At 41.3% G+C, this 25747-nt stretch overlaps 1 protein-coding gene across 2 annotated transcripts in view; it reads right to left on the bottom strand.

Moving 5' to 3' along the window:
* The window catches only part of COL19A1 (collagen type XIX alpha 1 chain), a 2198704-nt gene that overhangs the window by 2021685 nt on the left and 151272 nt on the right, over nucleotides 1-25747 (bottom strand). For both annotated transcript variants that reach the window (XM_085610910.1, XM_085610909.1), the window contains exons 3-4: nucleotides 20286-20360; nucleotides 12186-12285 (exon numbers count right to left, since the gene is read on the bottom strand). In XM_085610910.1, coding sequence (XP_085467036.1) covers nucleotides 12186-12285; nucleotides 20286-20360 — 175 coding nt within the window. The remainder of the gene's footprint in view (nucleotides 1-12185; nucleotides 12286-20285; nucleotides 20361-25747) is intronic.

Genomic DNA, 25747 nt, shown 5'->3' with positions numbered 1-25747 from the left:
AAGAAATCTGCGACCTCATCCTTAAAACAACCCAAATTGGTCTAGAAGAAGGTTTCATTAGTAAAAATGAATTTGCATTCCTCAACAATAAGACCCCAAGGACACCTGTGCTGTACACCCTACCCAAAATGCATAAAAATCTGGAAGTCCCACCAGGAAGACCTATACTCTCCGGCTGTGGCTCAGTCCTAGAGCCCTTGGGTAAATACATCGATTTCTTTATCAAGGACATGGTAAAGACTACTATCTCATATGTGAAAGACACCATGCACCTAATTAATCTCATTGAATCACAACCTTTTGATTCCCAAACTGAACTCCTTGTCACTATGGACATTGAGTCTTTATATACGAATATACCTTTGCAATTTTGCCCTCCCGCCTTTTGATTCATTTTTTTGTCATTTTTTATGGACTCTAAGCTCTAATTCTTGATAATGTGTTTCAAATGCATGATTATAATGCCTACCAAATGTAAGAATTATTTTCCTTTTTTCCTTCTAGGGAGCTATTGTTGTATTTACTAGAATGTATGCAGTAATGTGTTTGTATACATATACACAGGGTCTTAAACAAATGTGTTCCCATCCCCCTTCCCCCTCTTTAATTTCAGCATGCTCACCACTGTCCTGAAGATGAACCCCAATAATCGGGTTCGAAACGCCGTCGACCACCCCACAACATGAATTCCTTATAACTTGCAAAGATCAATTATGGAATTCAACTACTATATTGTTGTCAATGCGATGTCTTTTTAAAACCACTATCACTATTTCACACCACGCTTTTCTTATTATGTGAGCATTCTAAAATTGACTTTGTTTAAATAAATACCTGTTATCTTTTGACCTACATGACCCTTTACGTACTTTGTCTCCTGCTCGCTACGGAATTGATTTCACTTCTCCTAAAAAACAAGTGACCCTGTTTGGGTCACCTTTTCTATTGGACCCTTTTGGGCCATACTTGAACCATTGTTCTTAACTCTGCAGTATTCTAAAGGCACTCTTTAGCGGCTCAAAAGTGGAGTTGGACACATCCCGAAAGGTGAACAATAACTGGGTATCATCCGCATAATTTTGATCCCAGTTTTAGAGATCAATTCTGCCAGAGGGGTCAAGTAAACATTAAAAATAAGTAGTCTTAGGGCCGAGCCCTGTTGCACACCCCATTTAAGGGGTTTGACAGGGGAAATGAAAGGGTGAGTCCGGACCTGTTGTTTGCGGTCTGATAAAAAAGATGATAGCCAGTTCAGCACTGTTCCCTGGATGCCAATACCCCTCAGTCGATTTAAGAGGATAGAATGGAAGACGGTGTCGAATGCTGCTGACAGATCCAGCAGCACCAGCACTGCCTTAGATCCTCCATCGACCGCCCAGCGTATTGAATCAGCCATTTCAATCAAAGCAGATTCCGTGCTATAGCCAGGACGAAAGCCAGATTGAGAGTCATGAAGAAGATCAATGGTCTCAATATAGCCGGCCAATTGCTGATACACTAGTTTTTGTAAAACCTTAGCAGGGGCAGGTAATAGTGAAATAGGTAAATAGTTGCTAGTAATATCTGGATCCGCATTCACTTTTTTTAAGATGGTAAGAGAAAGGCATGTTTCCAAACTGCAGGGTAAATACCCTGTCTTAGTGAAGAGTTCCAAATGGAGTTCAAATGGGGATTGAGGAGTTCTGCAAAAGCGCTGTATTGTTTAGCTGGCCAAGGGTCGCTTGGGGAACCTGATTTGCACTTCTGCAACTCAAGGGGGGAGACTTCAGCAGATACATGAGCAAAGTCTGAGAACACAATACTGGGGATCAGCTTCGGATGATTATCCGTTGGGGTCTGGGATACATCCCGTGGCTCAGGAAAGGAGGCATAAATCAGCGCAATTTTTTCCTCGAAGAACTCAGAGAGTTTATTGCATAGCTTCTGTGAGGGAGATGGGTATGGGCAAGCGCTGAAGGATCAGTGAATGATTTTACAATTTTAAAAATTTCCCTAGAGGAGTTTTTGGCATTATTGATATGGTCAGAAAGGAAGTCTCTTTTGTTTCCTATGAGAAGTTTGTGGTATTCTTTAAGCGCCGCACGATAACTTGCCTTACTAACCGCAGAGTAAGTAAGTCTACAGCTACGCTCTAGATTTTTGCATTCAGATTTCTTTGATCCTAGCTCCTCCGAATACCAAGGAGCAGAGGGGAGAGATCTATGTGATTTTATTGCTTTCAAAGGGGCAAGGGAATCAAGCGCATCAACAGCCCACTTATTCAGATTTGAAATACTGTCATCGAGATCGCTAGAAAGAGTGGGCATAGAGTCCCTCAGAAGTTGTGTTAGGTACTCTGGAGTAACTCTCCTCCAATTTCTACTGTACTCTTTAGGAATAGAGGTGACTCTACCAGTGCTGGTTAGCTGAAATAAAAAAGAGATCAAAAAATTATCTGACCAAGCTACTGGCAGCGGGGAGTAAACAACGATCTCAGGTAGATTAGTACAAATCAGTTCCAAGGACCCAGGAACTGGATTTGGCACCACTTGGCAAGTCAGGACTCTCAGAAGAATAGTCCAGGCACTGGTAGGTGAAATCTTTGATGGCCCTGAGACTTCTTAACAGGAGGCAAGCACTCAGAAGCCCTCGGAGAACCTTGGAAGCAGGATGTCGAAAACAAAGTCAAGTCCTATCACTCCCAGACCAGAAGCAGCAAGCACCAGGCTAGCACAACAAAGCAAACAGGCAGAGTGTCCTTCCTACACCATCCAGCTCTTCTTCCTGGCTGAATGTCTTCAAAGGAAAGTCTTTGTAGTGCACAATACCCTGCCTTTGACTGACCTGTTTCCAGACACACCACAGGGTGGTGGCGACAGCTTTGTGTGAGGACAGGCACAGACCTATTCAAGTGTCAGTGACAACCCCTCCCACCACTCTAGCTAAGTACGACCCATCAGCCTGGTGATAACCCATCAGGATATGCAAGGCACATCTCAGATCCCTTAGTGTGACTGTATAGAGTGAATGTACAAAATCCCAACTGTCACCCTAAGCCAGACGTAGATTCTACAGACAAGCAGAGGCACAGAATGGTTAAGCAAGAAAATGCCCACTTTCCAAAAGTGGCATTTTAAAACAAGCAATTTAAAAACCAACTTCACCAAAATATATATTTTTAAATTTTGAGTTCAGAGACCCCAAACTCCAAATCTCTATTTGCTTCTAATGGGAATTTAAGCTTAAAATATATGTCAAGGCAATCTCCATGTTACCCTATGGGAGAGACAGGGATTGCAATAGTGAAAAACAAAATTAGCAGTATTTCACTATTGGCACGTGTAACACGCAACAGTACAAGTCCTAACTTGTAAATACACAATTAGCAGTATTTCACTATTGGGACATGTAAAACCCAACAGTACATGTCCAACCTTTTAAATACACTGACCCTGTACATGGGCTACCTTGGGCCTACCATAGGAGTGCCTTACGTATTATAAAAGGGAAGGTTTGGGCCTGGCAAGTGGGTGTACTTGCCAGGTTGAAATGGCAGTTCCAAATTGCACTCACAGACACTGCAGTGGCAGGCCTGAGACATGTTTGCAGGGCTACTCATGTAGGTGGCACTATCAGTGCTGCAGGCCCACTAGTAGCATTTCATTTTCAGGCCCTGGGCAAACCTGGTACCTTTACTAGGGGCGTCCTAGTAAACCAAATATGCCAATCATGGATAAAACAATCATCAATACAATTTACCCAGGGAGCACTTACACTTTATCACCGGTCAGCAGCGGTAAAGTGCCCAGAGTCCTAAAACCAGCAAAAACAAAATGCAGCATACAGTCAAAAACAGGAGGTCAGAAGCAAAAAGACAGGGGAAATCACACCAAAAAATGGCAGGTCTAACAATGACTCATAGTACTTGTAAGATCTTAATCTAAAAATAATATCAGCATCTGAATTGAGGTTGAGAGACCTCAGGCTTGCTTAAAAATATGTTTTCACTAGGTTTTTGTTAATTACCAATGCAAATGTGTATGTTTCACAATAAAATATGATTGCTATGTTTTATTCATACTTTTTGATACAAGGGGATGTGGCCTAATGGCTAGAGTGGTTGACCTCAAAATTGGGGAACCAGGTTCGAGTCTCAGCAGGGAAGCTCAACATCCTGTGATTCTGGGCAAATCACTTAATCTCCCCGTGCCTAACAAAAAAAATTAATGTGCCTGTCTGTAACTAAACTGATGCTCATGTAAAGCGCTCTGAGTTGTTAAATGTAATAACCAATAAGTGAATAATTGCATTAGAGGTCAAATAAACACCTAAAACCTCTCAAAAACATGTATTTTCACATATTTAAACATTTTCATGATCTATAATTCTTTTGAAAACAATATATATATGTATAACTGTTGGACATGCAAAGTATCACGTCACACACGGTGCTTGGAATTACAAGTCTTTATTCCTCAGCATGTAACAGTTAACTGAAAATTCTACATCATAAATTCTATCACCCAAACACTTACGTCACTGTTCTATGGAGTCCACAAAGAACCAAAAGAGTCCCGTCATCTCTAACTCACAGGACACTCCATCTACATCTTTGTTAAACAAAAAGTTTAAATAATACATATATACATCAAAACTCTTCAATAAGTCATTTTTGTGCTTGAATCAATCGCCCAGATCTGAGGCTGTGGAGATACCAGAGAAATGTCCATGACAGGCACGGGTGACAGAGACATTGATATGCTCTCTGGATTCTCAGGTCGATAAGTCTCACTTCTGACAGCTGGAGTTGGTAAATGTTGAGGCAGGTGCTTGAAATGCAAATAATCTCGAGTAATGGACTTTCCAGGATGGTGAGCAGTCACCATTGTCCTTTACTGGCCACAATCCTCAGTGGGTGAGCATCAAATGGAGCATTAGGTTTGTGTTTCTATTTCTGCCTAACAATAACTTGGTCTCCTCTTTTCAGCACAGGGATTCGAGCACAGCAGAGTCACTAGCCACAATCTTCAGTGGGTGAGCATCAAATGGAGCATTAGACTTGTGTTTCTATTTCTGCCTAACAATAACTTGGTCTCCTCTTTTCAGCACAGGGATTTGAGCACAGCGACCCTTGACCCTGTCACCAGGTAGGTCGCCCCCCCAGCCACCACATGGTCCTCCTGTGCTGCTGTCCCGCTGTCGCTACCCACTTTGATCTGACCGCCTCTCCAGCTCCGAGGTCGGACTTGCATTGCCTGTGCTCTTTATTTTGTGTCTCCTAATTGTGATTCCTTCTCTTGTTGCCACTGATTGTTTTCCATTTACTGTCGCTTACTGGTGCCCTTTGTGCCCTCTCCCCCCCACCCGCTTTTTTCTGCTGTATCACCCACCCGCTCCCCTCCCTCGCGCTTTCCCGCTGCTGCGTCCCTTGCGGCTCCACCCCCTGGTGTCCCATTGGCCGCCCCACTCCCGCCTCCCAGCTGCTCCTCCCTCCCCCAGCCCCTCAAATGGAGGCCGCGCGGTGGTAAAGGGAGTGACCCTTGACCCTGTCACCAGGTAGGTCGCCCCATCCAGCCGCCACACGGTCCTCCAGTGCCGCTGTCCCGCTGCCGCTACCCGCTTTGATCTGACCGCCTCTCCAGCTCCGAGGTCGGACTTGCATTGCCTGTGCTCTTTATTTTGTGTCTCCTAATTGTGATTCCTTATCTTGTTGCTACTGATTGTTTTCCATTTACTGTCGCTAACTGGTGCCCTTTGTGCCCTCTCCCCCCCTGCCCCCTTTTTTCTTCTGTATCACCCACCCGCTCCCCTCCCTTGCGCTTTCCCGCTGCTGCGTCCCTTGCGGCTCCACCCCCTGGTGTCCCATTGGCCGCCCCACTCCCGCCTCCCAGCTGCTCCTCCCTCCCACAGCCCCTCATATGGAGGCCGCGCGGCGGGCGTGCCGAAGGCGCACCAAAGGAAAGCCTGTCTGCGCCCGTCCGTGCCTGGACCGCGCCCAGCGCCAGTACCCCCGGCCCTGCCGAAGCCAGGAAACCCGACTGAGATACAACACCGCCGCCCTCAAAGCACTCAACACCGGACGATCATCAGCCTGCTACCGAGCCACCCCGAAGCGCACCCACGTTCCCTTCTCCTGCCTAGGCTGCAAATTCACCTGGATCCAAAACTGCACCCCACCATCCGGACCAGGCAACAACAACCACCTCAAGTGCATCCTGCTCAACACCCGCTCCGTCCACAAGCACGCGGTCGAACTCTGGGACCTCTTCGACACAACAGCGCCAGACGTTTCCTTCCTCACGGAAACCTGGATGAACGCCTCCTCAGCCCCCGACATCACCATAGCCATCCCGGACGGCTACAAGATAATTAGAAAGGAAGCTTGACTTCTGCGCGTTTCCAGTCGTCGGGGAACTTGACGTCTTTGAAGGTGGCGTTTAATGGTTGATGCGGTGTCTTCTGTGGTTACTAGGGTCCAGGAGAGGTTGGTGGGCTGGATGTCTTGCTGGGGGGAGGAGTGGGTTCGGCGTACGGAGTCTGTTTGTTTAAATTGTCGTAGAGGGATCTTATTTTCAGGTGGAAGTAGGAGCTGAGTTTGTTGCAGAGGTCCTGTGAGGGGGTGATGTCCGTGGCTTCACTGGGGGGCTTGGTGAATCTCTGAATGATGCTGCAGAGTTCGTTGGAGTTGTTGGCATTGGTGTGGATTTTGGTTCGGATGAAGGCCCTTTTGGTGGATATGATGAGTTGGTGGTATTCTATCATGGCGTTGTTGTAGGTGGTGCGATCTTCCAAAGTTATGCTGTTTCTCCAGCTCTTCTCGAGGCATCTGCTCCAGTTCCTTCGAGGAGGGCAGAGTGCAGGTTTGGGGGCGGTGGGTTTGTTGATGTGGAAGTGTACGCAGTAGTGGTCCGTCCAGGGTGGTTGCGTTGTGTGGCTGAAGTGGATGTTGTTAACTCCTGAGAAGATGGGGTTGAGGGTGTGTCCTGCCTTGTGGGTGGGGGTGGTGACAAGTTGTTTCAGTCTGAGGTTGGCGAGGTTGTCAAGGAGGGTGGCGGAGTTGGGGTCGCTAAGGTTGTGAAGGTGGAAGTTGAGGTCTCCGATGACTATTTAGTCTGAGGAGGTGACGGCGTGGGGCGCAGTGAGGTCAGTGATGGTGGTGGTGAGTGCGGTACAAGGTCCGGGGGGGTCTGTACTTGAGGGTGCCACTTAAGGTCGTTCTGGGGCTGGTCTGGATATGGAAATGGAGGTGTTTGGTGGTGGGCAGTGAGTCGCTTGTGCTGAAGGTAGTGAGTTGGAGAGAGCTCTTGTGTGCGATGGCGAGTCCTCCTCCTGGGTGGTTGGAGCGGTACTTCCTCTGGATCTTGTATCCATCAGGGATGGCGGTGGCGATGTCGGGGCGGAGGTGGGATTGGTCTATGTTTCTGTGAGGAAGTCGACTTCTGGCGAGAGTATGTCGAGGAGGTCCCAGATCTCTACAGCATGTCTGTGTAGGGAGCGCAGGTTGAGGAGGATGCACCTCTGGGCTTCGGGGATGCTGACATCCGGGGCAGGGGGGGGTGGCCGTGGGGGTAAAGAAGGTGGTTTTTTTACAAATACAAATTAAATCCGCTCTTCAGCAGTTTGTGTCCCCATGGGTTGAATTTTGCATTCCTGTAATTATGCTAGCTTAGGAGGTTGTGCTGCAATTCCTAGGTTTGTGCGCCTCAACTCTTCACAACATATTATGTGGAAAAAGACAGCATGAGTAAGCAGGATTCTACTTTTCTTTCCTGGGTTTCATGGAAAACAGATATGGTTAAAATGTCTCTTGAGACAAGTGAGGAGGAATACTACTTGTTTCTGAATAGAAATGCAAAACATCATGCTTACATTATATATTGCACTTCTACCAAAAATGTAAAAAGTAGATACATTCTTCTTATATGCCATAGACTAGCATGCAATTTTAGACCACTCGCCACCCTCAATGGCAAATTATTTTCAAGGTAACATCAAATTGGTTATCTAATGCACTGACCTTGCACATCACACAGCCATTTCATGAAACCAGATTGTGGTAGTACCCACTGGATGCTGGTTGATCCTGAGAGGAACCACACAGTTAGCAACAACCATCATTGGTAATAAATACTGCATTGAACCGCAAGCCTCCAGCACATATTTCAAAGAGATAGGCTCCACTGCATACATCATATGAACGAACATTAGGTATACCTGAGCATTTTTAACAAAGTGATTAAATTATATATTCTCTAAAACTAAGGGCCAGAGGTACTAACGTTTTTTGCAGTCGCAAAGGGGTTTTAGGCCCGTTTGCGACCTCAAAAAACAAGTGGCCCATTCACCAACCCTATTTTGCGAGTCGCAAACAATTTCCGACTCGCAAAATAGGGTTTAGCAACTCACTATTAGAAAGGAGCGTTCCCTTCCTAATAGCGACTCCAAAAGCTATGAAAGAATATTTTGTGACTGCAATTGCAGTCCCAAATCATTCGCAGTTTGCCACCCTTCTCAGAAGGGTGGTAAAGCACTCGCAAACAGGAAGGAGTCCTCAGGGGACCCCTTCCCCTTTGGGAAGGCATGCGCCCATATTTTTTAAGGGCAGGTAGTGGTCCCAGGGATCACTGCCTGCCCTTAAAAAATGAAAATGAAAAGTTACATTTTTATTTTTTAAATACATCCTGTTTTCCCCTAAATCTGCTTTGTTTAGTGCCAGACATGGAGGTCTGCTAACCCCAGCAGGCCACCATCCCTGGGAGTGCCAGCTATTCCCTGTGGGGTAGCAAATTGCGACAGCCTCATTAATATGCATGAGGCATGCAATTTGCAACTCTATTGAGACTCACAAACAGTGTCTCTGACACTCTTGTACATTGATGTTTGTGATTCACAAATTGCAACTCATAATTCAATGCAATTTGCGAGTCGCAAACATCAATGGTCATACATCTGGCCCTAACTAAGTAAATACACAAATGAATTCATTCATTGATTAAGGTCAGTAAAACAGATCAAATCAAATGTGAATAAGGGCACACACAGATTGGGCCAAACGATATGGCAATATGACCTTAACTGTTCTCCAATGTTTAAATCCTGTAGACAATGCCTATATTACCCTATCTAAGCAACCATTTGTGAAATAAATTTCAGTATCACTGCTTTGGTTAACCCTTTGCACACATTTTCTGTTAGTCATTGATAATCAGGCAGGACAATATGAAATATAGGGAAATAGGACTGCTGTTCACTACCAAAAATGCTACATTTCGATTAGCTCCTAGCAAGTCGATATCTATTGAGGTGATTCATAGCTAGCACCTGAGACAAGACTCAATACAGTATCAACCCAAAAACCACAATGCCTCCGTCCTCTAATAGATGGCTGTAAAATTCACAAGAGTTCTAAAGTATTAGGTAACAGAATATGTCTGCGCTAGGACATATGGAGCTTAAGAGAGCTTTACAGTCATTTACTTTCCCTTGCAGGACAATAAATATGTCCATGAAAATGGTTCTCATCTCTGCTTTTACAGTTCCTAGAATATTCAAGTACGCAAAAATATTCCTTTCTATTTGTTTGTGGTACATATTTAACATTTTCCAAGTCTGTGAAAATCATGCAGTCCTGACAGTTTTCACTATGTTTTAAAATAAGAGTCTCATTTTTCTGTTTGATTTATAATGTTAGTTATTTTACAATAGGTTTTAAGTTATTTATAAGTTATACATAACAACATTTTACATACAACAAATATATAGTTTTAAATATGTTTTATCAGCTAGTTATATTTAACACATAATAAAAGTTTTTTTAAGCCAATGCACATTGGGATAAAACTCAAAAAGAAAAAAAGTAAAGTCCAAAAACAACTCATTTGGGTGATCGCACTGGGCAAGTCTATTCATTTTAAATAGAGTTTCCAAGGGAAAAATAAAATAATGTTTTTTATTAAATTCTAGAAGGGCCTATAAATGATCCCTGAAACATGAATGAAACTTCTCCTGACTCAAAAAACACAAATCGTTCAAGAAAATTATATCTAAAAAACACTGACACAACGCAACCATTAACTTGTTTTAATTATATAATTTTTTCATATATTATATCAAAACACGTATATCTATCTCTTTAAATATTTCTCTAATCAACGGCTGTCCAGAGACCATAAAGAACAATGCATCACATTAACATATACATAGTGAAAAAAACAAATCTCTCAGTGACCACACACACAATCATGAGAACTTGGAACCACATATAATCAAAATGTCCCAGAAAATGCTTCGTTCAGTGTATCCTTATATCTTCTTTACATATTTCAAGGATAGCTGACATAGGACATAACGTAATGTCGTCAAAGTTTTGACCCTGTGTTCAAGTGTTATTCTCTATACATCTTGGGGGTCTTCCTCAGGACTAAAACAGACCAAAGGGCAGCCTGAAATGTATTCAAAGAAAGACAGGTATGGTGTGTCCAAAACAGTATCCATTAGTTATGTAACATGTCATCTCAGACCCCAGCCGGGGTTCACTCGATGTGGGGATGGGGTTATTTTTACCCTCCTTCAATTGTTGTCCTCTTGGCCCAATCTTGGCTTAATTTAAAATATACAGCAGCAGCACCTGTCTTGTCTGCTGTCCACCTGCGTGTAGAAGGGCAGTTGAGATACTTTTACCTTTCCCAATAATTTTCCTAAGAATGGAAAATGTCATTTATTCTAAATTTTCAAAAAACTGTGGAACGAGTAGAGGCTATTTTTGGACAGCGTTAACATAGATGTATGTGCATGTGTACTGATGAGCTGTGTGTGCTGCTGACTTCATGTTTCCATTGTGATACAGACCGTCGACAGTGCTTGTCCAGTTTAGTATTGTTAGTGGCATCTCCATTGTGAACTTAGCGCACTCTCTGTACTTTCCAGCATGGCTGTTCATATCCGTATTGATTTTGTGATGCTCTGCGTAGGGTTTTTTATTCTCACTTTCACTGATAATAGGCAAAAGTCATGAAGCCAAATGTGAAAGCACAGTGTGTGAAGTTTAATGAGAAGCAAGGCCTTCCCCACAGGGACTTTATAGTGAATTTTGTTTGAGCTTTAAAGACTTTTGTATGCAAGTTTTCCAGTAAATGATGAATACAGATTTTAGGCAAAGGAGCTTTTTGTCGCTTTTCAGCAGGAGACACTGACAAGCACGTCAGCAGTAAAAACAGAAAGGTGAAGCTGCTAAAGATGACAGTAGCAGGCCTTTCATATTCCTCTGCATTCATGAATGTTTTATCTCTTTAAAATATACATCACATTTAGAAAGGTTTCTTAATATCATACTCAGTTATTTGAAACTGCAAGGAAATGTGCTAGGAGTATTATAAACTTATAAATGCTTCAATATGTGTTGGTCCTTGCAAGGTAAAACTAAAATTGTGAATTTATCAGAATAGCATTAATGAAGTGCCAGATCAGCTCCATCACTACAGTCTCATACGAAACAATTCCTAAAATGTCTCACCTAAATCTGCTCTATCTGATTGGTGAGTTATCAAAAGCGTCAATCTCAGCCCAAATGTCATACCCGGCCCATAGTGTCAGTGCATAAAACTCTGCAATACAATAACTTAATTCAAACTGTATTTCACGTTTTCCACTTCCATGAGTTTCTCTGTCTACATTACAACAAAATTACATTTTTCAGCGTGGCTGTTAAATTGCTTAAGCATGGGTCAAAAATGAAGACAGTGATGTAACAACCTCCTTTCCTTTGAAACAGTCAACTTAGCCTGATTGCTTGTTTCTGTTTTTTAACATATGTTTTAACAGCAGCATATTGCCATAAGGAACCAGAATCAATAGAATACAGCAAAAGCGGCAGGCCCACTATTCAAGCAGCCCTCTGAGACAACCGCTCTGAATGTTGCTGCATGCAGTTTGCCTTTCAGGTGAACTGACGAGGTGGGTTGCACCATGTCACTCCATAATTCAGACTAGTTCATTAACAGATTTATTCTTGCACTAGCATGCGCTATGTCATTTGTAATTAGTGACTATACAGTATTCAATCCCTCCAGATCAACTCAGAACATCAACAATGTTAGGAGAAAGCAACCATCTATTAACGGTACAAACTTTCTGCTAGTATGATTTTGACTACTCCAACAAAATGCCACCTGAAGCACATTGACAAAAGTATCTGTCGTTTTACTTACTGTGTTTCTTTCGTAAGTGTTGACCCTCCCAGTTTGTAACATGGTTTTTCACCTCCGCAAGATGTCTGCCGCAGGGAAAATCTTTCTGCTAGGTCAAAACCTACAAACGAGGATAATAGGATTTAAGAGACAGCTCACTGAGCTTGCTGTTACTTAGTCACATTAACTGCAGGAGAGAATTCGATTTTTTAACAGGCTTGCCACTGCCTTAGACTTTTCAGTGAAGAGGTTACTTCCTAGCTCAGTGCTTTCCCTGCAATGGTTTCTTCTCTTGTCATCAGTGGCGGGGTTGAGAGGGTGCAATGTCTTCAGGCTTTCAAGTATTCAGAGAATGGCTGCCTCCCTTTACTCATGAAGCAGCAGGAAGCATAAATCTACTATTCTAGACAGTCAAAAGTCTGATTCTGCACCCACCTGCAGTTAAGAAGGGGCATACAGCAGAATAAAAATGTGATACTTACAATGCTTTACATATTTTAAAAAGTTATTTGAAATGTAATTATCTCTTCATGGCTCTCAGAAATTATCCTTATCATTGTGCATTGCTTTTCATAATAACAACACACATTTTGCATCTATGTCAGTGGTGCCTGTCTCTTAAAATAACAATTTAAAAAACACTAACTGATCCATGAAATAAGATCCTATGTGAGGCACTGAAACACTTGCTCACACAGGTCGCATGCTACACCGTGGAGAGTGTGTGGCTGGAAGTGTGTTGTCCATGCTTTGATCCTATGAGGAAAGTGTTTCAATGCCATGATTGATGACCACCGACGTGTGGTTATTGTATTATAGGATGCAGAGCTTAGCACAATCATGGGTGAAGAAAGTGTGCGATAGAGGTGCACAGGTAATGGTTTTCAGTACGCTGGCAGTTTTTAACCGCTCTGCTTGACCCTTTATGGCATTACTAGTATTTTTATGATCATAGTCCACTTAGCTGGTTACTGCACTGGATTGTCCATTCCGATACATTTTATTTAAAGTTTATGGTACTGAACAGTCACAGGTTAGAAGGAGAAATGGGGGGCGTGGCTTCGGCGTCTTCGGAGATGGCCGCCGATTTTGGGAGCTCCGTGGTGCCGTGACACAGTGCACCCTATCCAGGTTATTTCTACCCCTTTTTGGAGCGCGGAAAGTACATTTATCGACGTCAGAAGTGTCTCCTGACGCAATGCAATATCTTTCCCACCGTTTGGTGAGCTTCTGACAGTTTTTTCTTCTCAAAACGGCCGAAATGCACTCGCGGCCGCCATTTTGTTTTAATTTTTAAGGCATTTTTCATATTCCTTGCTATTCTACCTCAGAGGATGCGTATTTTCGCCTGAAATGACTGCATACTCAGAAACCTTCTATTTTTCTATGTCCTCATTGATTTCCTGTGTGAAGAGGCGCTTGGGTCTTCAGTTTTGAGCATTACAGCTGCGCTATTATTTACTTCAAGTTATGTGGCTTCACGTTTGGTTCTAGCTTTGGGGGTCAAAAACCGATTGTCAAGGCTCCATATTTCTACCAGCCTACTTTGTGTAACAAGACTCTCCGGGTCAGAATCTTTTGGAACCGTCGCCAGCATTTCTGCGTCTAGAGTGGTACTGTGTTTGTTTTTAATTTGGAAACTTTCTACAGTGACTTTTTTCTCTGTAGCTTTGTTGAGAATCTCTCTCTTTGAATTCTACACTATGGCGACATCTCGGATCAACCGTAAAGAAGTGCCGCAATCCGCTGGTGCCCCTTTAGAGGACTTCAATCCGTTCACTATTTTACAAGAAAATACAGACGAAGCACTTAGTGATTCTATGCCCATAAAAGGCTCCTCTTCTTCTACGACTCGTTTAGGCTCCAAGCAGGGATCTAAAATTCCGTCTTCAGCTCCCTTCACGCCTAGAAAAAGAGGGAAAGCGAATCCTCCATCTCCCACTAACTCCGCTACACCTCTTTCAATGGAACTTCTTCTTGAGGAGATTCGTGCCCTCGAACCATATATGGAGGAAACCAACACCCGTTTGCTGAGCTTAGAGGATAACTGGTCTCACACTGTGCAGCGGGTTGATGTTCTGGAGAAACGTGTTGACTCTGTTCAGGAGTTCGCTGACAAGGTTCCTCTTATCCATAAAGATGTTGAACGTCTTCAGCAACAGGTTGAACAGTTGGAAAATCGAAATAGGCGTAATAACTTACGCATTTATGGCTTGGCTGAAGGACTTGAAGGGTCTAATGCCATATCCTATTTTCAGTCATTTCTTCCGAATCTTCTTGGTCTTCCGGAATCTCCTCCATTAAATATCCAGCGTGCACATCGTTTGGGCCAGAGTCCCCGTTCTTCATCTTCATCCACAAAGCCCAGAGGAGTAATTTTGTATTTTCTGGAATATACAGATCTGCTTAAGGTCTTACAGGCAGCCAAACAAAGAGGAAAAATTTCCTGGAACGGTTCCAATCTTTACTTCGCTCAGGACTATGCCAAAATAACTGCTGACCGTCGAAAAAGGTTTTTAGATATGAGACCAGCTCTACGCAGTTTGAACGCACGTTATGGCTTATTCCACCCCTGCCTTTTTAAAGTGACTTACAACAACAGAACCACCAACTATGAAGACCCAGCTGTCCTGCAACAATTTTTGTACTCTTGTAAAGGAATTTCTATGGATATCTCTAAACCATGATATGTCGTGTAGTGCCTGTGGTGTATTTATAATTGTGCAATTCGTGTGTGTCAGTCATATTTGTAAGTTTTTGGTGTCATTATCATTTCTCACATTAATTGTTATCTTATTTTATCTTTTTTCCCAGGTCGTGGTTTCCGTACTCCCCTACTTAATGTTCTTCGTTTCACCTGGATGGTGTTCTTCTGTGTATTTCACGTTCTGCGACCTCCCATCTGTCGTGTGGCCTTCCCCATATGGCTCCACCTACCCCGTTTTTCTTGTTCTTTTGTGGTATGTTTTTCTGTTATTGTACTGTTTTATCAATTGATAGCTTTAATTTGTCCTTCTGTCCCTTTTTTCTTTCTCTCCTTCCTTATCTTTTCCTCATTCTTCTGTTCTTATATATTTCTGGTTTTTACTTTATATTTCTCACTTATCTAAAACTTTTCTTTTATCCTCATTTTCATTTTCCTATATTGTTTCTTGATCTTCTCAGTTTCTCACTGCTGTTTTTTCATTATAAGAAATTGTCCTCATGTTTTGCTGTGTCCTTTGATTGCCTCTGCCTTTATGCACAATATTTTCCTTTACGAACAGTTTTAAAAATGTTTAAATAAGTTCTACCATGTCGTTGAATATTATATCTTGGAATGTTAAAGGTTTGGGTTCTCCTATCAAACGTCAATGAGTTTTGTCTCATATTGCAAACTTAAAAGGAGATATTGCTCTTTTACAAGAAATTCATATACCAGACTCTGAAATAACTAAATTGAGACGATGTTGGGTGGGCCATGTTTTCGCATCACCAGGTTCCGGAGAGTATACTTATTATTCACCAGCTCACTCCTCCCAATCCCGATTAGATTACCTTTTTATTTCTAAGGCCCTACTTCAGCACATTTCTCATTCGGACATAGGTTCTATTCTACTCTCAGATCATGCCCCAGTTTCCTTGAGTTTAGATTTACTTCCTCCCATTAAGGGTACTAGACGCTGGAGATTCAATAACTCTCTTCTTTTAGATCCTACGTTCACACCACCCTTTCTCGAATTCGCTTCCTTATTCTTTGAGGAAAATGAATCCCCTCAGTTATCCCCTCAACTTGTATGGGATTCCTTTAAAGCTGCTTCTAGAGATTTTGTTATATCCTTTGTTGCCCGAAAACGACGTGCAGCTTCTCTTTCCTCTCATGCACTCACTTTACAAATTAAAAAACTGGAACATCTTTATTATTTTTCGAAAAGTCAATCTACCTTGAAAGAATTAATTAGTGCTAAACTCTCTTTTAATAAGCTTTCTACTGACTCTGCAAATCTATATTTACTCAAGTCTAGTGCTAAATTTTATAGTGCGCAGAACAAATCTGGCAATCTTCTTGCTAAATATCTCAAGATAAAAAAGGAACGTACTAAAATTGATTCTATCGTATCCTCTACCAATGCCGTGCTTCATACAGATGAAGACATTCTTTCGGAGTTTTCTAATTTTTATAAATCCCTTTATACTCCTGAATCTACTCCTCTCTTATCTGACATCGATCAGTATTTAGCTTCTATCCCTCCGCCTCCTTCTTTAGATGTAGACTTCTCTTCTTTAGAGTCTGATATCCAGACTAAAGATATTCTTACTGCTATCCAGTCACTTAAAAAAGGGAAAGCTCCAGGTCCTGATGGTTTTACCATAGAATTTTATAGCCATTTTTCCAAATTACTTATCCCTAAATTATTTAATTTGTTCTTGTTTTTTATATCTTCCCGAAAATCTGAAGGTTCTTTTCAAGAGGCTTTGATTTGTCTTCTTCCAAAAGAGGGTAAAGACCATACACTATGTAAAACCTACAGGCCTATTTCTTTAATCAATCTGGATTATAAAATTTTTGCAAAGATTCTTGCGCTCTGTTTGGATAATATTTTACCTTATTTAATTGGCAGAGAACAATGTGGTTTCATTAAAGGTCGTCATCTCTCAGATAATACTCGCCTCTTTTTCAATGTTCTTAGTAAATCTCACTCCCATAAATCTTCGTTAGCAGCTGTAGCTTTGGATGCTGAAAAAGCTTTCGACAGGGTTAATTGGCAGTTTATGTTTTCGACTCTTACTTGGTTTGGTTTTGGCCCTAGATTTCTTTCTTACATTTCTCTTCTTTACTCTTTTCCGAGGTCGTTTATCTTAGCTAATGGTCTTGTTTCTCCTTCTTTCCCACTTCTAAGCGGTGTCAGACAAGGTTGTCCCCTTTCTCCTCTTTTATTTATTCTGACTCTAGAACCCTTTTTATCTAAAATCCGGTTGAATGACAGTATTACTGGTTTCCCGTATGGCGATAAACACTTAAAACTTTCAGTGTATGCTGATGATATTCTTTTATTTCTATCTAATCCTCAGACCTCTCTACCGGCTTTTCTTTCAGAAGTTTTTTCTTTTTCTTCTGTTTCAGGATACAAACTTAATGTGGATAAATGTGAAATTCTTCCATTAAATAAATATTGTTTCCATGCTGATTTTGTATCTTCTTCTTTCCACTGGAGCCCTACCAAAATTAAATACTTAGGTTTATGGTTCACCCCTTCTATTAAAGAAACTGTATCGCTTAATCTTAAGAACCTCCAGCCCACTTTAATTAGCTCCACAACACGATGGCATCCCTTATTTTTATCTTGGTGGGGTAGATTAGATTCTGTAAAGATGATGTTGGTTCCTATCATCCTATTTTTCTTATCTAATCTGCCTGTTAACATCCCTAAATCTTGTTACAAACAAATATATACTATTTTATCCAAATTTTTGTGGCAGAACAAAAAATCTAGGATGTCTTTTTCCAAACTTAAAAATCCTAAAAACCTGGGTGGGGTTAATTTCCCTGATTTTGCATTATATCATACTTCCTTCTTTCTTAAAAATTCCTCTTCATTATTATCTCAAAATACGACTGATTTGTTATCATTACCTCTGTGGGTAGATATTGAAGCCTCTTTCATTTACCCTTTCTCATTTGATGACTTTTTATCTATATCGAATACTCCCCAGATGTTCTCCCTTCCCATTCTTAAACATACTCGTAAAACTCTTCATCCTGTTAAGCTAGACAGTTTAGATGACCGTACTCATTTCTTGCAATCACCGATTTGGTATAATACTCGTATTAAGATCAATAATCGCACTCTTTTTTGGAAAGAATGGTTCGATCTTGGTCTTAAATGGACTCATCAACTTTTCACAGGGGATACTTGCATACCTTTTCCTATACTGCAACGGAGCTTCCTTCTTCCCTCCTCATTTCATTCTAAGTATAAATTATTGACTTTAGCTGCCCAAAGTTCTTATGATAAACTCGCGACTCCCTCCTCACAGACCATTTCTTCTCCTGTTACGATTTCATTCTTGAAATCGAACCCCTCAGCTTCTCAAATTTACAATAAATTGAGACACATTGGTCAAACTCGGGACAAATCTGCAGTTGAAACTAATTGGGAATCCGATTTAAACACTTCCTTTTCCACGTCAATATGGGATAACATTTGGACTAAGATAAGGAAATCTTCTAGGGCGGCAAATACTACACAAACATTATTTTTCATATATAATAGACTTTTAATTACTCCAGCCAAATTACATCAGATTAATCCTCTCTCTCCCTCCACTTGTTGGTCATGTCCATCCCCTGTTGCAGACCTTAATCATATGTTGTTTACTTGCCCGGTTATTCATCAATTTTGGATTAAAGTTTGGCAGCAAATTAACAAAATATTTCACACGCATATCCCCTTTTCCGTTTCTCATATTTTTCTAGGTAGTGCTGCGGAAGTTTGGTCTTCATCCACTTCCTTTAATCCCCTCATTATTGACTTACTCATTGCTGTTGCCTTTCAACAAATCACTAAGTCCTGGAAAAATGCTTCTAATGTCTCTTTTCAGGCCTGGTGGTATGGTGTTTGCTATAATCATAGGTTAGATAGAGCTTATGTTTACCCGATCACTTTGGCTATTAAACGTGATCTTTTGTGGCTTCCTGTTACCAATTTTTTAGATTTATCTGCTCAATCATTACCTTCTCATGTTCCAGCCATAGAAGAAGTTTCCAAACCTCCTTAAATTAAGGTTATTTAGATTAAGGTATCTTAAATATTATTCTATTTTATATATGCTCTCAGTATATAGGTGAATTTGTGGCAGTGGGTTCACTATGATGTGCCTTGTTTTATATTGTGTATAATACCTTTTTTTTATGGTATTATTATAGGATATACCTATAATTTCCTCTTTCTCTCCCTCTCCCCCTTCTTCCCCTCTTTCTTCATTTCCTCTTTCTTTATTATATATAATCTATTTTCTATTTGTATTGCTTCTATATACTATGCTGTATTATTGATTGTAACTTCTGCTTATGTTTAATAAAAATTTCTTTAAAACTTAAAAGAAGGAGAAATGGGAAGAGATCTGCTGGGATGGACTTTGTTAAAATCATCACACATCTGATTGTCATTAAGAGATGTTGAGAAGCCCTCATACAATGCAGCTTGACAAGGCATGCAGTGGTAGACCAAATTAAAGTTCTCCATTGGCCAGCGGCATGTGGCAGATTTCTTCAGTTATCCCAGCTAGTTCAGTTGCTAATGGGTGGTTTATTGCTGTGATCTATTACAGTACTGTGTGATGGAATTGACCTGTTGCAAGTTTGTCTTATGTGGGTGTAAGAGTGTCAAGCAGTATAACGGAATTATAATGCAGCCTTTATGAATCACAACTGAATGCCTGCTCTCTGAGTCTTATGGTATTAGTATCAGTGTGGGTCAGGAGTGTCATAAATTGTATTGTAATTGCATTTATATAGCGTTTACAACCTCTGTTGAGGCATTGAAGCGATATTCACCAGGCAGGTTGCTGCTGGGGAGCCCAAGATTATGGTGATTGTTCAGTGGTTATTGTTAGTAATTTGGGATTAGTCTTGAAGTTTTAAGAAAATCATCAAATTAATTTTACCCAATTTTTATGAGATCAAATTAATCTGCATTAGGTTGGATCTTTAGTGTGAAGGGGAGTATGAAAATTATTTCAGTGGTTGGTGGTTTAAGGAATGAGCTACAAGAGATTAGGTATTGTTAGATTGCAGAGGTATTACTTTTAAAAGAGGGGTTAAGATCTTTGAAATGAGGTGAGGCCAATTTGCAGAAATTCAATAATAGAGATTTAGGCAAACATGCATGTGACTTAGAGTAAAGTGTGCTTAAAAAGAGTAGGCATGCAGAGGATGCAAAGGAAAGAGAGAGAAGAGAAGAGAAGAGAAGAGAAGAGAAGAGAAGAGAAGAGAAGAGAAGAGAAGAGAAGAGAAAGGAGAAATATGTATCATTTTAAATTACTACTAGTATTTTACTATGAAATTGCTTTATCTGTTGAACAAACCACGACTGGTAAATCATTATTGATGCAACATTGAGATCCGTTCAGTGTACATACCTAATATCTTTAAGTGATCTTTGTAGATTTGTCTGAGCTGAGGTCCTTCAGTTTTCAAAAGAGGGCAGGTATCACCTACAGCAGAAAGAAGAAATATACAGATTACATGGGGAGATATCTGATTCGAATGGACAGAAGGCAAGTGACTTACACACAAGGGTCTTGATTTATGGTTTGGCTGGCTGGCAGGACAGCCTTCAGGATCTAAATGACCCTCTAAACATTGCCTCACTGTAGCACCACTCCTAATACATGATTTCTTTTACTGGCCTTTCATTAGTCAGTCAAAGTCTCTCATTTGTTCAAAGCCACTCATTTCTTATCATACTGATGGACCTATTAGCTTACTCAAACAATATTCTTAGCAAACATAAGGGTAATGTATTGTTCTGCCATTGCAGACAACATACTTTACTGATTGGCTGTAAAGATGGGGAATTGTAATTACAAAAAGAAATCTCATTCCAGCTGCTGAATTGGTAAAATGGGATCTAATGCCCAAACTAAATATCATTACGCTGGCCTGCCATGATTGATTAAGTCCCCCTGGGGATTCTCTGCTTCAACCCTACATTAATCTACGGGAACACACTTAAATACCTCAGCTATATAATGCAGTGCTATTCTCCAAAATATTTAATTTGCTCATTTAGTCAAAACCTAGACCAACCTGACCAGGAAAACTGCTGTTGGACAAGAAGTACACACTTGGTCGTCCAAGGATCCCAACCAAAGAATATCCTCACTGTGACCCTGCCTAAAAGATCCATTGTATAATACATTCTAGGAAATAAAAAAAAATGATTTATAGATGAATGTAATAATGAGCTGTTCTCTTACACTAGTAACTACCATTTGGTACCTATGTGCTGTCATTGGGATTATTGACATAAATTAGCTAACCAGAATTCTAAATATTTGGCCCATAGTTTACCGGCATATCTGTAAAGCAGGTGCATTAATCCACTGAGTGGTTCAAAAAAGTGGGTGTTGTTTCAAAATGGAACCCCGTCTACACATTGTGCTATGTGCTACCTTGGAGTTATAGAACAAGATAGTGAAGGTTGATTCTTTTTTGGTGCACTACATACGCCGTTACAAGAGCTCAATAAATGATATGTCGGTGTAGGAAACATGTATAATCTTTACTGAACACACTATATTACTGATAAAAAAAGTCCATAGCATTGATGTCCCTGGTGTATGCTTTAACATCTAGAATAGATTCTCTCATTTTCTATTCTGATTTTGGGCATGCTTGATTTCTATCTGATTGGATTGCACATTTAAATTAAACCAATTCTAATGCCCAATGAACACAAACGACTGTAAAGAGCAGTTTTATCAATTTGCAGCTGATTTACAAAAAGTTCAACCTGCTAGAACATTGTTGGTGATAATTTGTTCTCCCCAAAATGCTGAACTTAAATTGGTATCCTTAAGCGCTCATTTTTGGGAACAGGGGCCTTGTGGGAGTCCGAAAGGATGATGACCCTTGAATAGAGATATACCAGGTCAGATCAAACTTACACCAGACAAGGTTCAAAGCCATGAAGGTTTATTTAAAACTCAAAATTGTTACACAAGGCAAAAATTGTTAATTAGTCCGTTCAAATCAAAATATCTATAAATTCTCAAAATGAAAATGTATGGGAAATAGCAAAGGGCTCAGTCTCTAGTCTAGTTAAATATCAAGAACTAGTTATCGTCTAGCCCAAGACAAGATAATGTATTAGCAAGAGATCTGACAATGTGTAACTCTGAACAAAACAATGAAGAGTCCATAGAAATCTCTAAGTATGACATCAAAAAGCAGACCAACGTTGCAACTGCTCTTCTTAGTAAAGGGAAAAGCTCTCTGGCAAACATTTAAAAAACAGCATGTCATATAGTTTTTTAAACAGAGAAATCGCACTGTTGGCATAGCATGAAACAAATGTTACAACATAATATCCGATAGTAAAAGTGAAAACACATCAAATGGAAAATGACTTTTGCTCTAAAACTAATGAATAATACTGTATCATGCGACACAAGAGAAAACAAAGCCACTTTTGCAATTATATACACAACCTCTGCTCGCCATAGGAGCTGACCTTTTAAAGACACAATCAAGCTATGTGCCTTCCTCAAGGAACATAAAGAAGAATACATTATTAAAAATACAACAAAAACAAGACTGTAAAACTATGTGAATTAAGGGTATTTTACAAAAAGCCAAAAGTGTTCTGTTCCCATAATAGGATGACCATTTGGGCAGTGCTCATGAATGTGATTAACTTCAAAGAGGCCTACCCTGTCATTAGCAGATGTAGCTAACACTTGGGCCTGCCCCATGCATTGTCTCCCTAGTGAGCCAGGCACCAATCCCAGTGGTAGAGGAACTGCTCCCAGAACTGTTTTTGAGTAACTACAGAGGAGGGGTTGCTAATTTCCCTGGCCACACTTCTAGGATGGGCACACAAGAGCTGCCCAGGGGAAGAAAGGTTCTACCTGTTGGATTTAGGTAGAGAGGGGCGTTCTGGGATGGTTTGCAGAAGGGCGCAAATGCACTTCTACAAAAGAAGGGAGGGTTACCCCAGGGAACTTTTTCCTTATTGGTTAGAGAAGGGCAAGGAGTCACACCCACCCACAGGCTAGTGCTAAGCATAAATGTGGCACTCTGGTGCACCCTCTTCAGAGCACAACTGGACCTGTGAAAGACGGCAGAATTGCATTTGCTGTTGAGACTTGTTGGGAGAAACCTAAGGGCTGGATCTGCTACAACTTGTGGCCAGGACAAAAAGGGTAAGTTGGATGACCCCCTGTTAGGCTACAGGGACCAAAACGCTGGAAGAAGCCCAAGTGCAAGGAAGAGCCCAGGAAGAGCTCAGCTGACCAGTTTCACCTAAACCTGCCCTGGACCTTGCCAATGGCTTCTGTTGGAATGAGTCCAGACCCCAAAGTGCTGTTTGTGGAGTCCTGTAGCCCTTTGCCACTGTCAGAGTGTAATCCTCCAGCCTAAACCTAAAACCCTGGTACTTATAAACTTTTTGCTATTTTTTTTGCCTGGAGAGCCATCAAAGAACCAGCCCAAAACCAAGCAGCATCTGGTCGACAATGACGACTTCTTGGGCGCGAACTCCGGGCATTTCCCACTTGGAGCTTTCCTGCCTTCGCCGAAGGCTTCACCAACACCTCATCCTTTATCAATGAGCCAGTCTTCTGATCCAGCCTGCAGCCTTGCCCTTCAGTAGACTCTCCCTTCTTTGAAATTTTCTATGAGTGAAGGTAACTTTCAGACTAGGACCAATCCGACCTTTGTGTCAGAATCATGATCCTTTGCATCGGCCTGAACCTTACCCATGTACCAGTCTAGTGTGACGACTTCACCAATGTTGGTGATTTGTGGCTGTTGGCACTATTATCATTTAGAACTTTAAAAAATCATATCTCTGGTTCCCCTTATTTGATTGTTGTCGTTTTCATTGCATTTTCTTCATTAAATTATCTCCTACTGTTATAAATTGGAGAGGGATTATTATGGTGTGTTAAGTTAAGCCTGTCCATTCTGTACCATAGCTAACAGTAGTAGAGCTCAGGTTTACATTCCTGACACCTTTACTGGACTAGCACAAAGAGTGATATTTTTATTTTTGGTAGGAAAATATACATTTAGTCTCTGGAAAAAAACAAAGGTTACATGGACAATATAGTTAGCCTCAGATTTGACTTGTACAAAACCTGGGAAATTCAGCAGTATTAATTTTCTGAGATAACTATAACTTATGCCCCACAATGCACTGCTTATGACTTCACCTATTACATCACTCATGACATGCTAAGTAACATCAGTGATGACATCTCAAATGACATCACTGATGACCTCACTGATTATATCATTCAGTGATTGTGAGTGTTTCTAAACGTTTATGAGTGTTAAACATACATGCTAAGCTACAACAAAAGTTACATTATTATTCTTTGTGTACTACTGAGTAATACTATTTCAAATATATATTATGGGAGTGGCTGTGCGACTGTATCCTTGGGTGAGTGGCAGTATGCATGTGTGAGTGGGTGTGTGAGTGCCTGTATTGGTGAATAAGTGGGTGTGTGAGTGGCTGCATGATTTAATAAATGGTTGTGTGAGTAGATGAATGGGTGAATAAGTAAGTTGATACTTGTATAGCGCACTACTCACCCGCAAGGGTCTCAAGGCGCTTGTACGAATACCGCTGTGGAACCCATCCTGGCTTTCCCTGTGAGGCATCCACTCCTGGGCACCCCCAAGGTGGAGGCCAGGCATCCTTAGCGTTGTGGGGGCCGTTGTGGAGATTAAGCAAGCTATTGCCCAGAGTTGCAGAGTGGGACTCCATGATTGGAATGGCACCGAGGCGAGAATTATCAGGTCCGTGGAATTTTTTAGCCCAAGACCCGCCGAGGCGGGGAATTGAACCCTGGTCCCGGGCCAGACCTCTGCATCAGGGTCTGCCGCTCTAATCATTGAGCCACACTTCTCCATAAGTGGATGTGTGAGTAGCTGTATGGGTGAGTGAGTGGCTGTGAGAGTGGCTGTATTGGTGAGTGAGTGAATGTATCAGTGGCTGTATAAATGGGTGAGCAGGTATATGAGTGGCTGAATCAGTGACTGAGCAGCTGTGTGAGTAGCTGTATGGGTGAGTGAGTGGTTGTATGGCTGGCTGTATGGGTGAGTGTGTGGCTGTATGATTGGATGTTTGATTACTTGAATTGCTGGGTAGGTGGCTGTTTTGGGGAGTGATGTTTGTATGAGTGTCTGCATGAGTGAGTCTAAGGCTGTGTTCAGAGGTTGTATGCCTGAGTGAATAACGGCCAAAGTGGTTGTATAGTTGAATAAGTGGGTGTGTGAGTAGCTGTATGAGTGAGTCTGTGGCTGTGTGATTCATTATATGGGTTAGTAGTTGTGTGAGTAGCTATATGGGTGAGTGAGTAGCTGTGTGAGTGCCTGTGTAAGTGAGTGAGTGGGTGTGTGAGTGAGTGACTCTATGGTTGAGTGAGTGGGTGTGTGAGTGGTTGATTGGGTCTATGCATGGGTATGTGAGTGGTTCTGTGGGTATGTGAGTGGGTGTATGAGAGGTTTTGTGGGGTGTGAGTGGTACTGTAGATGATGTCATCAGTGATGTAATTTGAAATGTCATCAGTGATGTTACAAGGGGTGTCACTGACCATGTCATGAGTGATGTAATATGTGAGATCAATAAGCAGTGCATTGTGGGGGTGTAAGTTATAGTTAGCTCAGGTATCTATAACTGTTGAATTTCAAGGTTTTGTATGAGTGAAATCTGAGCCTACCTATAACATCCCTGTAACCTTTGTTTTTTTCAGCAAATTCCTAAGGTTTTTTTTTTATCCTATTTTCTCTTGCTTTTGCCCAACTTTTTACTGCTTTCTCTTTCCCTTCTCCCATTTTTCTGAGTGTTTTCTCTTGTTTTTGTCTCATT

Source organism: Triturus cristatus, chromosome 6, assembly GCF_964204655.1.
Source record: "Triturus cristatus chromosome 6, aTriCri1.1, whole genome shotgun sequence".
Lineage (NCBI taxonomy): Eukaryota > Metazoa > Chordata > Amphibia > Caudata > Salamandridae > Triturus > Triturus cristatus.
Note: the sequence above shows the minus strand (reverse complement) of the source record. Positions and strands in the feature narration are given on the sequence as shown.